The sequence below is a fragment of the Schistocerca piceifrons genome, chromosome 4 (assembly GCF_021461385.2).
Source record: "Schistocerca piceifrons isolate TAMUIC-IGC-003096 chromosome 4, iqSchPice1.1, whole genome shotgun sequence".
Classification (NCBI taxonomy): Eukaryota; Metazoa; Arthropoda; class Insecta; order Orthoptera; family Acrididae; genus Schistocerca; species Schistocerca piceifrons.
The window spans coordinates 142,788,250-142,802,895 of record NC_060141.1 but is presented as its reverse complement, the minus strand read 5'-3'; the positions used below and the strand labels follow the sequence as shown (position 1 = coordinate 142,802,895).

The window sequence follows — 14,646 nt, the reverse complement described above, 5'->3', positions numbered from 1 at the left end:
TCTCCCCAGTTCTTCCGCCGCGGACCACGTGCGTCGAGTCAACGTGACTCCGCCGTAAATGCGTACGCGCGGTCGTAACGCAGTCGCCGCTAAATTGTCTTTCGTTTCTTCGCGGACGTTACGGCGCCTCCGGTCGCGCCAAGAGCAGAACATTCTGTGACGTGGCCTTTTGTCTCGCTCAGTCCACGCGGTCGCGCCACGGCTCGTCACTGGAGTGTACACCCTCCGGGATCGGTGACCGAGCCGTGCCGCCAGTGCAACGCGCCTATGTAGACGGACATTGGTGAAGTATATTATTTGTCATTTATTGTAACGGCAGGAAAAATAAATGTGTCCTGTCCAGAAACCGCTTTAGTCATTTATTGCCACAAAGCCTCTCCCATGAGCATAGTGCGTGGGCGCGGCGATAAATGCCGGTTCACTGCACATGAGCGACTGTAAGCGGAGATACAACACGTTCCCGCTTCACTGGTGACCCCGACGTGATCTGAGGCTAAAAAAAACACGTGGTGACAAACGTTCGTCGGTACGAGAGACGTGGAACCGCGAGTGGGCTTGCGCGCATACGCCCGCGCCGAACAGTGCTCCGTAGTAATTTTTTTTTAACTAACTTTTTTTGTATTGTTTTTGTGTGCGGATATTTTGATCGTGGACTGCTTAGTGTTATTTTTTTCTTTTCGTGTGTTTCCCTTGTGTTATTTTGACTGTGTGCTTTCCTCTTGTACGAGGATTCGACTCTGAACTAAGATGGCGACACTAGAGGAGTTGCGAAAGACCGTCGAAGAACTGCTCGCACGCAACACGAGGCTAGAGAATGAGCTACAGGCACGGACTACACGCGCGGACGCCGCGCAGCCGCAGACAGCTCAGGACAATGTTGGCGCGCAAATCCCCGCCACACCAACGCCTCCTACGACCGCCGGAACGCCGACAAGCGCTGGACGGGCATTGATCAGGCTGCCTCCCTTTTGGCCGCGCGACCCCGTGATGTGGTTCAGCCAGGTTGAGGCGGTATTTATGAGCAACCACGTGACCTGCGACCTGGCGAAATTTGGGCACGTAGTGAGCCAGCTGGACCAGAACTATGCGGCCGAAGTGCGGGATATAATCACCGCCCCACCGACGCAGTCGAGCTACAAACGGCTCAAGGAAGAGCTGATCCGGCGGATTTCGTCGTCAGAGGAACAGCGTGTGCACCAACTGCTGCGGCAAGAGGAATGCGGCGATCGGAGGCCCTCGCAATTCCTGCGCCACTTGCGGAGCCTCGCGCAGTCCGATATGGTGCCAGATTCGCTGTTGCGCACTATCTGGGTGCGCAGCCTCCCAGCTCAGGTGCAGGCAGTGATAGCCGCACAGACGGAGATGCAGCTGGACGCCGTCGCTAACTTGGCCGACAGGGTGCACGACGCGCTGACAACGGCGCCTAGCACCGCGGCTGCGGCAGCTTACGACTCCGTCCCCCCACCTCCGTGGCGGCCAGCGCCTCCCGCACCCGCATCGGATGCCGACCTGCACCAGCTAGTGCAAAACTTGACCGCACAGGTGGCAGCTCTCTCGACGCAAGTCGACCGGTTGGCGCGCTCGCAGCAAGAGGGCAGCACGCGCCGCAGCGGCAGCAGACCGGGCGACAGGCGGCGTGGCTCGTGCAGCCGGCAACGCAGCAACAGCCGCTCCAACGGTACCCCGCCGACGTCACACCACGCACAAAGCGGCTACTGCTGGTACCACGCCCGCTTCGGCAACGAAGCAACCAGGTGCCGCGCTCCTTGCTCGCACCCAAACGCCAGCTGCGACCGGACCTAGGCGCACCCGGCTGCAATATGATATCGAAGCGTCTGTTTGTTGCGGAACGGGGGGCAGGCGTGAGGTACCTCGTCGACACGGGTTCGGACCTCTTGATCTTCCCCCGTTCTATGTTACGAGACCGCAGGCGGGCCGAGGCACTCTGCCTTACAGCGGCGAACAACTCCACTATTAAAACTTACGGCACACACAGCCGCAATATAGATCTGGGCCTACGGCGCACGTTCTCGTGGACTTTTACCGTGGCCGACGTCAATGAGCCGATCCTGGGCGCAGACTTTCTCGGCCACTACGGGCTGCTAGCCGACATCGCAAACGGCCAGCTCATCGACGCCACGACTAAGTTAAAGATTGCGGGACAGCGCCGGCAGGCTGCATACTACAGCGTTAAACCCGTGAAGTGCCCCGGACCGTACGCTGACATTCTGGAACAATTCCCCGACCTCACCCGCCCAGCCGGTGCGCCGAGAGACATCAAACATTCGACGGTGCACCACATAATAACCACACCCGGACCCCCCACATCGTGTCGCCCACGTCGACTCGCGCCGGACAGACTCGCAGCAGCAAAGGCGGAGTTCGAGGCCATGCTGCGGCAAGGCATCGTGCGACCATCGAGCAGCCCATGGTCATCGGCGTTGCATTTAGTGCCCAAGAAAGACAATTCGTGGCGCCCCTGTGGGGACTATCGCGCCCTTAATTCGCGAACGGTGCCGGACCGCTACCCAGTCCCACACCTTCAAGACTTCAGCTACGCCTTGGCGGGCTGCGCGGTGTTCAGCAAGGTTGACTGCGCAAAGGCGTACACCCAAATTCCGGTGGCGCCCGAAGACATCGAAAAAACAGCCATCGTAACGCCCTTTGGGCTTTTCGAAAGCCTGTTTATGACTTTCGGTCTTCGGAATGCTGCCCAGACTTGGCAGCGGTTCCTGGACGGCGTCTTGCGAGGCTTGCCATTTTGCTTCGCGTACCTCGACGACATCTTGGTGTATTCCAAGTCGCCCGAACTCCACCGCCGCCACTTAACGACCATCTTTCAGCGCCTGAGTGAAGCCGACATCGTCATTAACCCCGCTAAATGCGAGTTCGGCGTGACGGAAATTGAGTTCCTCGGCCATTTAATTACGCCCACCGGATCGACACCGCTACCGGAGAAAGTTAAGGCAATACAGAACATGCCGCGTCCGCAGACGCACAAAGAATTACGACGCTACCTCGGCATGTTGAACTTTTATCGTCGACACCTGCCCAACGCCGCAGCAGTGCAAGAGCCGCTGACTAAGGCGTTACAAGGTCCTACTTCAAAAGGAAAGACCCTCGTGAATTGGACAGACGCAATGGAGCAGAGCTTCACGGACTCAAAAAGGAATCTCGTGGAAGCGACGTTGCTCGCGCACCCGGTACATGACGCGGACTTAGCTGTAGTCGTGGACGCCAGCCAGGCCGCCATCGGCGCGGCGTTACAACAGCGCGTCGGCGGGAGTTGGCAGCCTCTCGGTTTTTTCTCCAAAAAGCTTTCCGATTCGCAACGTGCTTGGAGCGCTTATGACCGAGAGTTGCTTGCGGTGTACGCGGCGGTGAAATACTTCCGACCGTCCATAGAAGCCCGACAGTTCATCATTTTCACCGATCACAAACCCATTACCCACGCGTTCGAGAACAACCACACTAAGTGTTCACCGCGCCAACTCCAGCAGTTAGAGTACGTGTCGCAATTCACGACTGACATTCGACACATTTCGGGGATAGACAATATCGTCGCCGATTGTTTGTCCCGAGCGTGTGCCGTTATTTCACCCCCTGTGAACTTTGAGGACGTGGCCCAAGTACAGGAGAGTGACGAAGAACTGCACCGCTTCCGTCACGACACTTCCAGCGGCCTGCAACTGGAGCTGGTGCCTGTCCCCGGCTCCGCACGGAAGATTTGGTGTGACACCTCAACCGGCACGCACCGACCGTTCCTCCCGGGGAAATTCCGGCGCAGTGCCTTCGACCGTGTCCACGGACTGTCACACCCCGGCATCAACACCACCACGACGCTCGTGGCTGCGCGTTTCGTCTGGCCCGGGCTTCGGAAGGACTGTCGCGAATGGGCGCGCACTTGCACCGCATGTCAGCGCGCCAAAGTCGGGAGGCACACCCACGCACCCGTGGGCACCTTCCCGGACGCGACACGCCGATTTGCGCACGTTCACGTGGACCTCGTCGGCCCGCTTCCTCTCTCACAAGGCAAGCGGTACCTCCTAACTATGGTGGACCGCTTCACTCGCTGGCCGGAAGCAACGCCCGTCGCGGACGTCACAGCCGAGACCGTCGCCACCGCATTCGTCGACACCTGGGTGGCACGCTTCGGATGTCCCAGTCACATGACAACTGACCGCGGCCGCCAGTTTGACTGCGCGTTGTTCACGCACGTCGCCAGACTGTGTGGCACCCGGTTACACAGGACAACCAGCTACCATCCGGCGTCGAATGGCATGGTCGAACGGTTCCACAGGACTCTCAAAGCCGCTCTAACCTGCCACGACACCTCATGGCCAGAGGCGCTTCCACTGGTGCTGCTCGGCCTGCGAGTCACGCCGAAGGAGGAGATCGGCGCATCACCTGCCGACCTCGTTTACGGGCAATCTCTGACAATCCCGGGCAATTTTGTCGAAGATGCAAGTCTCCCACGCGACGCCGTGGCACCCACTCTGGCGGAACGTCTGCGCAGTCACATGGCCGGCCTCCGAGCGCACGCACCGACGCGGCACGGCACCGGGAAGATATTCGTCCACGCCGACCTGCAGCGCTGCACGCACGTCATGTTGCGTACCGACGCAGTACGGCCACCTCTCCGACCGCCCTACAGTGGGCTGCACCGCGTGATCGCCCGAGGAGACAGAACGCTGGTCCTCGAGTGCAACGGAAAGCCGTCGACAGTGTCAGTCGACCGCGTCAAACCAGCCTACGTCTTGCCCGCTCCATCAGCCACGCATTTCTTCGACCCGGCAGAAGATCTGTTCACGGACGACACTCCCTCTGCCAGCGGTCAGACGGAACCCGCACCCGGAGCCGCCGGTGACGCACAGCTGCAGCCTGCTGTCATCGCGCCGCCACGTGCGCCTCCCTCCACCACGCCCAGGCAGCTGGTACGGCCGCCCGGACCGCGCCCACCACAGGCGCACCGGTCGCCCCCACCACAGCCGCCAGCGGACTACGTCACGCGCGCCGGCCGCCGCGTCCGATTCAAACGGCCGTGCTGCGTCGCCAGCGCGCCACGACACCCAAACCGGCAATCACGCGTCTGAGCCGCCGAACGCCGTCAGAATTCGGCGCCCACGAGCCGCCGTCCGCTGTAGAGACCCGACCTCCAGCTGCAAGTGCCTTCGGCCGGTAACTCCAGTCGAGCGTTCGTCACAGCTCCTGGACCCGCGTTCGCGTCTTTTGCCTCCGCCGCGTCGGGCGTTGAGGCCGGATCGGCACCCGCGCCTGCTTACCTCATTCGCTTCTCCGTCGAGCTCCGGACATCGCGCACCACACCGCCCGGCTTGTCCGTAGTAGCTCCCGGACCCGCGTTCGAGTTCCGACGGTACCGCACTCGCGCAAGCGCCTTCGAGACGTCGCCACTAATGACCTGCAACGCGCGCCTTCACGCGCATCGCTACGGACAGTCGCAGCCAGTGCCTGCTGCCGCTGTCACTAGCCGCCAGCGCGAGGACACGCCCACCGCACGCTCGCCGGTCCGGCGCGTTGACGTCACGGGCCGCCGCCCTTCCGACGCCGACCGACCCCCGCCAAAGCTGCCGCACTGCCATCACGCAGTGCACGAACTTTAAACACACGCACGCCACCGAACGATCGCCGCGTTTTCGCAGCTACGGAGCTCCGCTCTCCAAGGGGGGATCTGTGTGACGGCAGCACCGTCCAACGCACGAAGGGCTGAACTACTGCACTGCCGACACACGCAGGGGCAGCTGTACCGTTATGCGGAATTTCGGCAACGGTGCGTCGCACACCGGACCGCACGGGAACAAAGCTGCCACCAGTGCGAGCTAGTCGACGCGACGCGACACACGTCTCCCCAGTTCTTCCGCCGCGGACCACGTGCGTCGAGTCAACGTGACTCCGCCGTAAATGCGTACGCGCGGTCGTAACGCAGTCGCCGCTAAATTGTCTTTCGTTTCTTCGCGGACGTTACGGCGCCTCCGGTCGCGCCAAGAGCAGAACATTCTGTGACGCGGCCTTTTGTCTCGCTCGGTCCACGCGGTCGCGCCACGGCTCGTCACTGGAGTGTACACCCTCCGGGATCGGTGACCGAGCCGTGCCGCCAGTGCAACGCGCCTATGTAGACGGACATTGGCGAAGTATATTATTTGTCATTTATTGTAACGGCAGGAAAAATAAATGTGTCCTGTCCAGAAACCGCTTTAGTCATTTATTGCCACAAAGCCTCTCCCATGAGCATAGTGCGTGGGCGCGGCGATAAATGCCGGTTCACTGCACATGAGCGACTGTAAGCGGAGATACAACACGTTCCCGCTTCAGCTTCCATCTAAAACATGTAACAACAAATACGGCAAGAAAAGCAAGAATGAGAATCTCTTCTGATGCAATAGGCAACGACAGTATCGGTATAACCATGATTAAGAATGTTGCCGATATCTTAGTACCTGTCTTAACTGACATATTTAATTTTTCCCTCGTGAACGGAATATACCCCACTGCATGGAAAAGAAGCATAATTCGACCCATCCCTAAGATCGAAAACCCGCAACTGCCTAGTGATTACCGGCCAATTAGCATACTGCCTGCTGTTTCCAAAGCACTCGAATATATTGTTCATGACCAAATCACTGAACACTTGCATGAATTCAGCCTATATGACAAATTTCAATCCGGTTTCCGTAAACATCACAGCACAAACACTGCTCTAATTAAAGTAACAGATGACCTGAAATGTGCCATCGACAATCGAAAGGCAACAATATTGACGCTACTGGACTTCAGCAAAGCTTTTGACACTGTTAACTTTGACATATTGCTCAGAAAAATGCAACAGCTTAATTTCTCTGATAGTGCAATGAGATGGTTTGAAAGCTACTTAAAAGACAGACAGCAATGTGTTGTCTGCGTAAATGAAAAATCTTCCTGGAAACATGTTTCCTCGGGAGTGCCACAAGGATCAGTCTTAGGACCACTTTTGTTTTCTTTATATGTCAACGATATTTCGTCGGTTCTGTCCTCCTGTAAATATCATTTCTATGCCGACGACCTCCAGCTCTACCTAAGTGTCAGACCTGAAGACGTAAACACTGCAATCGCTCAGATGAATGATCTGTCTTCGGTAGTGACATGGGCGAAGAGCCTGGGGCTTAAACTAAATGCAAAAAAGACGCAAGTAATCTTAATAGCCCATCAGAAATTAATAAGTTCAGATTTCCGCGAACGGCTACCTCCTATTCTGCTTGACGGTACTCCAATACCATATCAGAAAACAGTGAAGAACTTGGGTGTAACTTTGGATGAGCATCTCAACTGGGCGGAGAATACAGTTGCAGTGTGCCGAAAGACGTCTGCTTGTCTCTATGCTCTCAAAAGTTTCGAAACATATTTCCACAGGACTTGAAACGCCAGCTCGTGCAAGCAGTCGTTCTACCGAACCTCCACTATTGTGATGTGATTCAACAAGGCACGAATAGTGAAAACAAAAGACGGCTAGAGCTAACCATGAATGCCTGTGTGCGTTACACCTGCAACATTCGCCGATATGATCATGTTAGTGCTTCATACTCCGAGCTAAAGTGGCTGCGGCCGGACAAATTGCATGACTACCACACTCTATGTCTACTTCACAGACTCCTCGTTGCGCAAGCACCCCAGTACCTTGCTTCAGAGATTAAAAACCTGTCATGCCATCATAATAGAAACACGAGGTCACTCTTATTTGGTATCCTAACTGTGCCCACTCACAAAACAAAAACTTTTGCAAACTCCTTCTCAGTTGCCGCTGTCCGCCTCTGGAACAAACTGCCCCTTACCTTGCGCAAAATTCAATCTCCTGCTGCTTTTAAGAAGAAGTTGAAGCATTTCCTACTATCATCCTCATAAAGTTCTCCACAAAATTAATGTACCAGGCCAATCCTCTCATCTGTCAAATAGCAAAGCTAGCGTCTCCTATCTTGCTCCTGAGATGCCTTCCCCTTCATTTATCTCTATTAGCCAGGGAATCTTCTTTTCTTTTATATTTCCTTAATTATGTTTCATCATGTCTATTCTTCTCCTCCCTTCACCATGAGTCTCCCTCATACTCCCTGCTGCCAGCACTCCTATCTAAAATTTGTCTCTTCAATAATGTCTAATTATAACAGTACTTATGATCTACGAATATAAACTCTATATGTACGTATTTTTCCAGGTGTACCTTTCTAATTGTTTATTTCACTTTTTGTACTAGATGTAGTTTAACATGCCTACTAAAACATATGAATGTAAAATAAGTAGAATGCCTGGTTAGATGTAAGAGAGGGCCTGATGGCCCTAATCTTGCCAGGTTAAATAAATAAATAAATAAATAAATAAATAAAGCTTTTGATTCAGTGAACCATGCATTACTCCTCCACAAATTACAGATGTATGGAATCAGAGACACTGCTTTAAAATGGTTTAGCTCTTACCTGTCAGGTAGGAAACAAAGAGTAATTTTAACTTCAAATGGAACCAATTATTCATCAGACTGGAAAACAGTTCCCCAAGGAGTCCCACAAGGTTCGATATTGGGTCCCTATCTGTTTCTTTTTTACGTAAATGACCTACCACTTGCTATTGATGTTCATTCAGTCTTATTTGCTGATGATACATCAGTTCTAATTGAAAATGAGGTATCTGAAAATACTCCAGAAAAAGCCAAAAATACTTTAGAAAAACTTGAATCTTGGTTCTATCAAAATGGACTAAAACTAAATGTAACTAAAACCAAAATGATGCAATTTGAAGCTAAATCAGTAGAAAGGAGTGAAATACAGATAACTTGCAATGATCAGGATATCACAGAAGCAAACCACGTGAAGTTCTTAGGCCAAAATCTTGACAAAAATTTAAATTGGAAGGTACACATAGATTACTTAGCAAATAAACTGAACAACTTAGCATTTGCAATGTGTATTTTGTCAGGTGCCACAAACATGGATACCAGAAAGATAGTTTATCGCTGCTACTTTGAGTCAGTTATTCATTATGGCATAATCTTCTGGGGAAATTCAGCAAATGTCACTAGGCTCCTAGTATTACAAAAGAAAGTAATTAGAAACATGTGTGTTGCAAAAAAACGGGAATCCTGTCGACCACTGTTAAAAAATTTAAAAGTACTATCTATCCCCTCACTTTACATATATGAGATGGTGGTGTTCCTATATAGAAATCAACATACACTAGACAATTTCCATTTTGACCACAACTACAGCACTCACCACATAGATAACTTCAAACTTCCAACACATCGTTTAAAACTTTATGCCCAAACGCCAGAGTATATGGGGTTAAAAATTTTCAATAAAATAAAAGGCAGTAATATATTTAAAATGGAGATTGGTTCACTGAAAAGATTGCTCTTTACTCTCCTGGTGGAAAAGTGTTATTATTCTGTCGATGAATTCATTGAGGACAGCTTCACAATCTGAACACAGGGATTGTAATACATTTATTATTTTATGTACATGTGTAGCTGTAACTCAGAAATGTAAAATATAATGTAAATTTTTGTATTTCTCTTAAAAAAGTGAAAAAAGTTTCTTTTGTAAACCTTGACATGTCTCCTGTACATCAAAGCAAATGATTTGAAAATTGTATGTAATGAGATGAATAAACCACATAACATAACATAACTATGCCCCACAGATGGTGTCAATGGCCGCTCATTTCTCAAGACCGCTTTCCGTGTCCAGCTCCAAAATTAGTCCAAATTATGCCAGAATTAATAAATATTGAACCATATATGGCAATGAAAGGCCAAAAGGCTCAATTGACATAGAAAAGATGAACAATTATGCATACAAAGATGCGCCTTCAATATCTGCATTAGTTTATGTTACTGTATGTTAAATGTTATAAATAATTCCTGAACTGTAAAAGTGAATATCTTGGCAACACATTATCCAATTGCAACAACCTAGGTGTCTATGGATACATCTAGAACTGTATCGGACTGCAATAGCAGATTTACTGCAATTATTCACATATTTAAATGAGAGGCTGAAAAGTGTACAGTTAAAAACAGCTTTTCTTACTAAATCAATACATAAACATTAAAAGTCATGACATTATTGTGACTTTAGATGTATAGGAAATCATTTAATGTATAATTTAATTTGTTTCTTAATATTTATACTTGCAAATCCAAAAAGGAGAAAACCGCAGAAATTGTCGTTTATAAATAAACTATGGTAGATAAAAAGAGTACTGGTGACAGAACAATATTTCTCAGAAAATTTCCATGCGATTTGATGTATCATTTGTGTAAAAAGTTTACATTAAGAATTTCAGCAATTTTCGTGTTCAGTAGTTTAACTGACTTCAGTAGTGCTGGGCCAAGATTTCCTGGGTCAACAGCAGCAATTTGGAGGGGAGTCTAGGTTCGGACGCCGTTGGAGGCGGCAGGTTGTGTTAAAAGAAAGCTCAAAAATGCGTGCTGCGCTGCGTCGCGCGGATTTTTGTAACTTTACAGGTTCAAATGGGCCGCGCAAATTACGACACGACGCGACGCGACTGGTACGCAACACGCGCCTGCACTAGGTCGCGCGACGTTGTGGTTGTGGCAGTTTCTCGCGCCGCGCGTGCCTCGTGGGAAACTTGAAGCGGGGAGCGGAAAAGTAGCCCGGCCATATGCTCACATCGGAACGGCGTATATGAGCAGTGGTAGTATTACCAATACGATAAATTTAGCCTTATTGTGTACTAAATTTTATTGCCTTTGGGTAGTGTTTTGTTTTTCATCATTTAAACACTCCAGCTTTCTTCATTTGTACATTATACTTTTCTGTTTTTTATATCTGTATAGTTTTGTTTTGTTTTTCTTCTGTCAAGAAAAATGCATACTTTAGTAACTGATGAGCCATTGGCCGCTGGAATTGTAACATATGCCTCCGAGATGTTTTTAGATCGCAAGAAGGGACAGAGGGTAGTGAATAAGGAAGCAAGGAATATTATAAAATCATGTGATTAAGAAGCAAGGCAGGATAGTAAAACAAGGTTATCTTCTCGCTGCCTAGTATGCTGGCGCGTCTGTATGATCTGTTACAAAAATTTAGAAAGGGATAATCTCCACAGGTGTGATCCCTTTGTGCTCCTGGTAAAAAGCATCCAAGATCTGAAGTATAGAAGTCTCACTGTGATTACTTGGATATGCATGTAATAATGTAATACGACTCACTCTACTACATGCATGTGAACATCACATTTCCACTGCAAGCTAGAAACAGTCGAAAAGCAGTCACAAATAACAATGTTTTAATTGGTTCGCCGTGATGAGAAAAAGCATTTCAATTGTCGCATGCACATTATCAGCATTAATAAACTAATTATACAATAGGCTACACAAATGAAGAAAATGGTCGGAATTATTACGAAAGTAGGAATATCCTAAAAGAGTGTTATGATCAGATATATTTAATTTGTTGAAATGTACTGCTGACAAAGGCAGCCGGCCAGGGTGGCCGATCGGTTCTAGGCGCTACAGTCTGGAACCGCGCAACCGCTACGGTCGCAGGTTCGAATCCTGCCTCGCGCATGGATGTGTGTGATGTCCTTAGGTTAGTTAGGTTTAAGTAGTTCCAAGTTCTAGGAGACTGATGACATCAGAAGTTAAGTCCCATAGTGCTCAGAGCCATTTTTTTTTTGACAAAGGCAGATCTACTTTCATAACAATGTTTTTCGAACTCCAACTCAAAGACACATGGCTAGCTTGTGTACTCCTGTCGCGGCATTATCCTCCGCTGCTGACAATACACTGACCATTGTGTTGTGCAACAGATCAGTTGTTTATTTTTCTCGATAACAACTATTTTATTCGCGATCACACACTCAGTTTGGCAAGCCATAGGTTAGTAACCAGTATCTGGCATGTGCCTATCATTCTGCCTGAAGGAACGCTCGTCATTATTTTAATACTGCTCAGATCAAGAGAAGGAATAAAATCCTTTGGTAAGTTTCCAATCCAGTCACTCTGCGTTAAAAATACGATGGCTTATGGGGATACCACCAAAATTCCAACAGAATTGGCAACCTATTTTTTGTGTGAGTTGTTAACCTTTTCTCATTCGAAGAAGCATCACTGTTTGTGAGTAACGGCCACATTCCTCTTGGTGACTAGTTTAATTGTACTTCTTTTGTCACAGTGTACCTTGCCAAACTCATCTCACAGCAGGTGTTGATACAGAATTCTGAAACGGAGTGCCTCATTAAGCAAGTAATTGGCAATCACAGAGCTCAATAGATTACAAAAAACCTCATAGTGTTGGTTTGTAGTAACATGAAAGAAGAAATTTGATGTTTACTTTCATCCTAGGAAGCTCTTGTTTCTCTAGCTGTCAATAACTCTTAAAAAATTACAGTCACTGGAGTGAAATAAATAAAAAGGGAAGTATAAGTACTGATATATCGCCATAGATGAGAAAGTTCCGTATTTTTAAGAATTGGCAAAACACTCTCCTCCTTGTGTGCTATCATTCGCCAAATTTTCGTTTCAATGTCTCGAGCAATTTAGGAGATATGAGAGATGTTGCGAGTATTTCATTCTCAAGGTCGTGAGATCGGAAGTGAGCGCGCTACATGGGATCCATTTTCTTGAGATCGGAGGCAGATAGAGACCTCCTCCCAAGTCTAAACAAAAATTCAACATGTTAGCTAAATTTCATACGCAACAACATATGGTGTAATACGCACCAAACGCAAAATCATAGCGACCCCTAATTTTCGTTGCAAACTTTTTGAGTTTTGCGTAGTATCTTACTAAAATGTGTACATCACAATAAGAATGGCCATTAACGAGATGATGAGCACTTCGCTACGAAGCTGACATATAACGCTACAAGTAAGGCAAAAATCAAATATTTTCAGTGAATAGTTTCTGTAAAATCGTTTGAGAAAGATAACAGGTTGCGTGCGCTTCGGTTCTGTCAGCGCAGAGCGTCGCCAGACGGCGCGTGCGAAGTATGGTGCATGTGTCACAATATGCGCTGGACTCGTGCGGCACATGCGTGTCGCGCTGTAGTATCGTGTCAAGTCACAGGTGCTATATGCGTCTCAATTTGCGCCTAGCCTTATCTGATGAGCTGTGAAATAGCCGCTAGTTTGCATATGTGAATTACTCAGAGTTCCTACTTTTGGAAATAGATATTTTTCAACAACTGATGAACTTGTTACTATTTGGGCTGCGTGTGATACAAGCTGCGCTTTTAAGGTTTCTGTGCGTACCCACTGTCAAATTTATAGTTTGATATACTGTGAAACTTTAGTGGTTTTCTAAAGATAACTTACACAATTAAACATGGTTTTTTCAACCGCCTCCATGATCTTAAAAAACTTGGTCATGCTCTGAAACTAGTTTATTGTGAACCATGAGTTTCAATTTTTCTATGTTATCATTGGAAATAAACTTGAATTTGTGAAACTTTACAAAATACGTGAATGCGTATATGACTTTTGCACAGCAAATCTCGCCTGCATTTATTTTAGATAATTTTGTGGAACATTGGGCACATTGTGATGAATGTGAGTTGGCGCCCCATAGACGAAACGTAGCCAAACTTTTAAGTCCACCCACATTTACAGGACCCACTGAAGTGTTTGTGCTTTGTAATGTGTAGGTACATCTTTTCATGCAGTAGCACATGGGGGCTCCGAGCTGACATGTAACTCGTGAACAGTTAAAAACTTTGATTTTCAGTGAGTTGAGAGAGAGATTATTTTATATCATCATCCACACCACTTGCACATTTCTATATAGCCCGTATGGTCACAGTACCCATCTAAGGTCTTCAATTGTCTTAGTTATTTTCTGAATCCAAGGTGACACTGATTTATGGCGAGGTGCTCCCGAGGAACGTATGCCAATCACATTTCTTGCTTGAAGGCCTGTTGTGGTAGATGTCTGGTCAGGTAACAATGTAGGAGGGACATGACAATCAGGAAATGGTGTGATCACTCTCACAGATGTCTTGTGTCCCCTGCATTGAATTAAATGAAAGAGGCTGGGGCTACAGATCAAGATACTGATAGCTGAAAATCTTGCATGTACTACATTAAAATGGACTGGAGTGCTGCTATTCAATAAATTTAGTCCAAGATCAGAGATAATGTGTTCCATTAGATGTGGGTCAAATGTTCTTACCTTACCTCCACTTTCATCATATGCAATCAGTCACAGCCTCTGATGCTAAAAAAAAAAAAAAAAAAACAAAACAAACAGACCCTACACTAGACTTGCAGTTATCTGACATTTGACAGCTTGACACGCTTGGTAGTCTGACGCAGTGTCGGAGGTCAGCACTGCGCTTGCTCCAGACACAGACAGGCACACACTTGTTGCGATAGGCGCCTCCTCCCGTCTGCACTATGCCTCACACCAGTATAAATGAAGCGTGTGCATATAACAATTAATGTACGAGTACAAAATAAATACCCTGTCTTTGGAAGCTGTAACATCTGTCAAGTATCTGGGTGTGACTATTCGAAATGATCTCAAATGGAACGATCAGATTACACAAGTAACGAACAGGCAAGGTGAACTCTAGATTGCGGTTTGTTGGTGGAATTCTGAAGTGATGTAGTCCTTCAACAAAGGAAATTACTTACAATTCATTAGTTCAT

General features: G+C 48.3%; 1 protein-coding gene across 1 annotated transcript; it reads left to right on the top strand.

The window, feature by feature from the left end:
* The first annotated feature begins 4,052 nt into the window (after positions 1–4,052).
* On the top strand, positions 4,053–5,093 carry LOC124795680. Its single transcript, XM_047259761.1, has one exon. The coding sequence runs from the start codon at positions 4,053–4,055 to the stop codon at positions 5,091–5,093; it is 1,041 nt and encodes a 346-aa protein (XP_047115717.1).
* Positions 5,094–14,646: the final 9,553 nt, after the last annotated feature.

What these genes read in the sequence shown, in the direction of transcription:
- LOC124795680 (XM_047259761.1), top strand. Translation starts at nt 4,053, where the DNA reads ATGGTGGACCGCTTCACTCGCTGGCCGGAAGCAACGCCCGTCGCGGAC.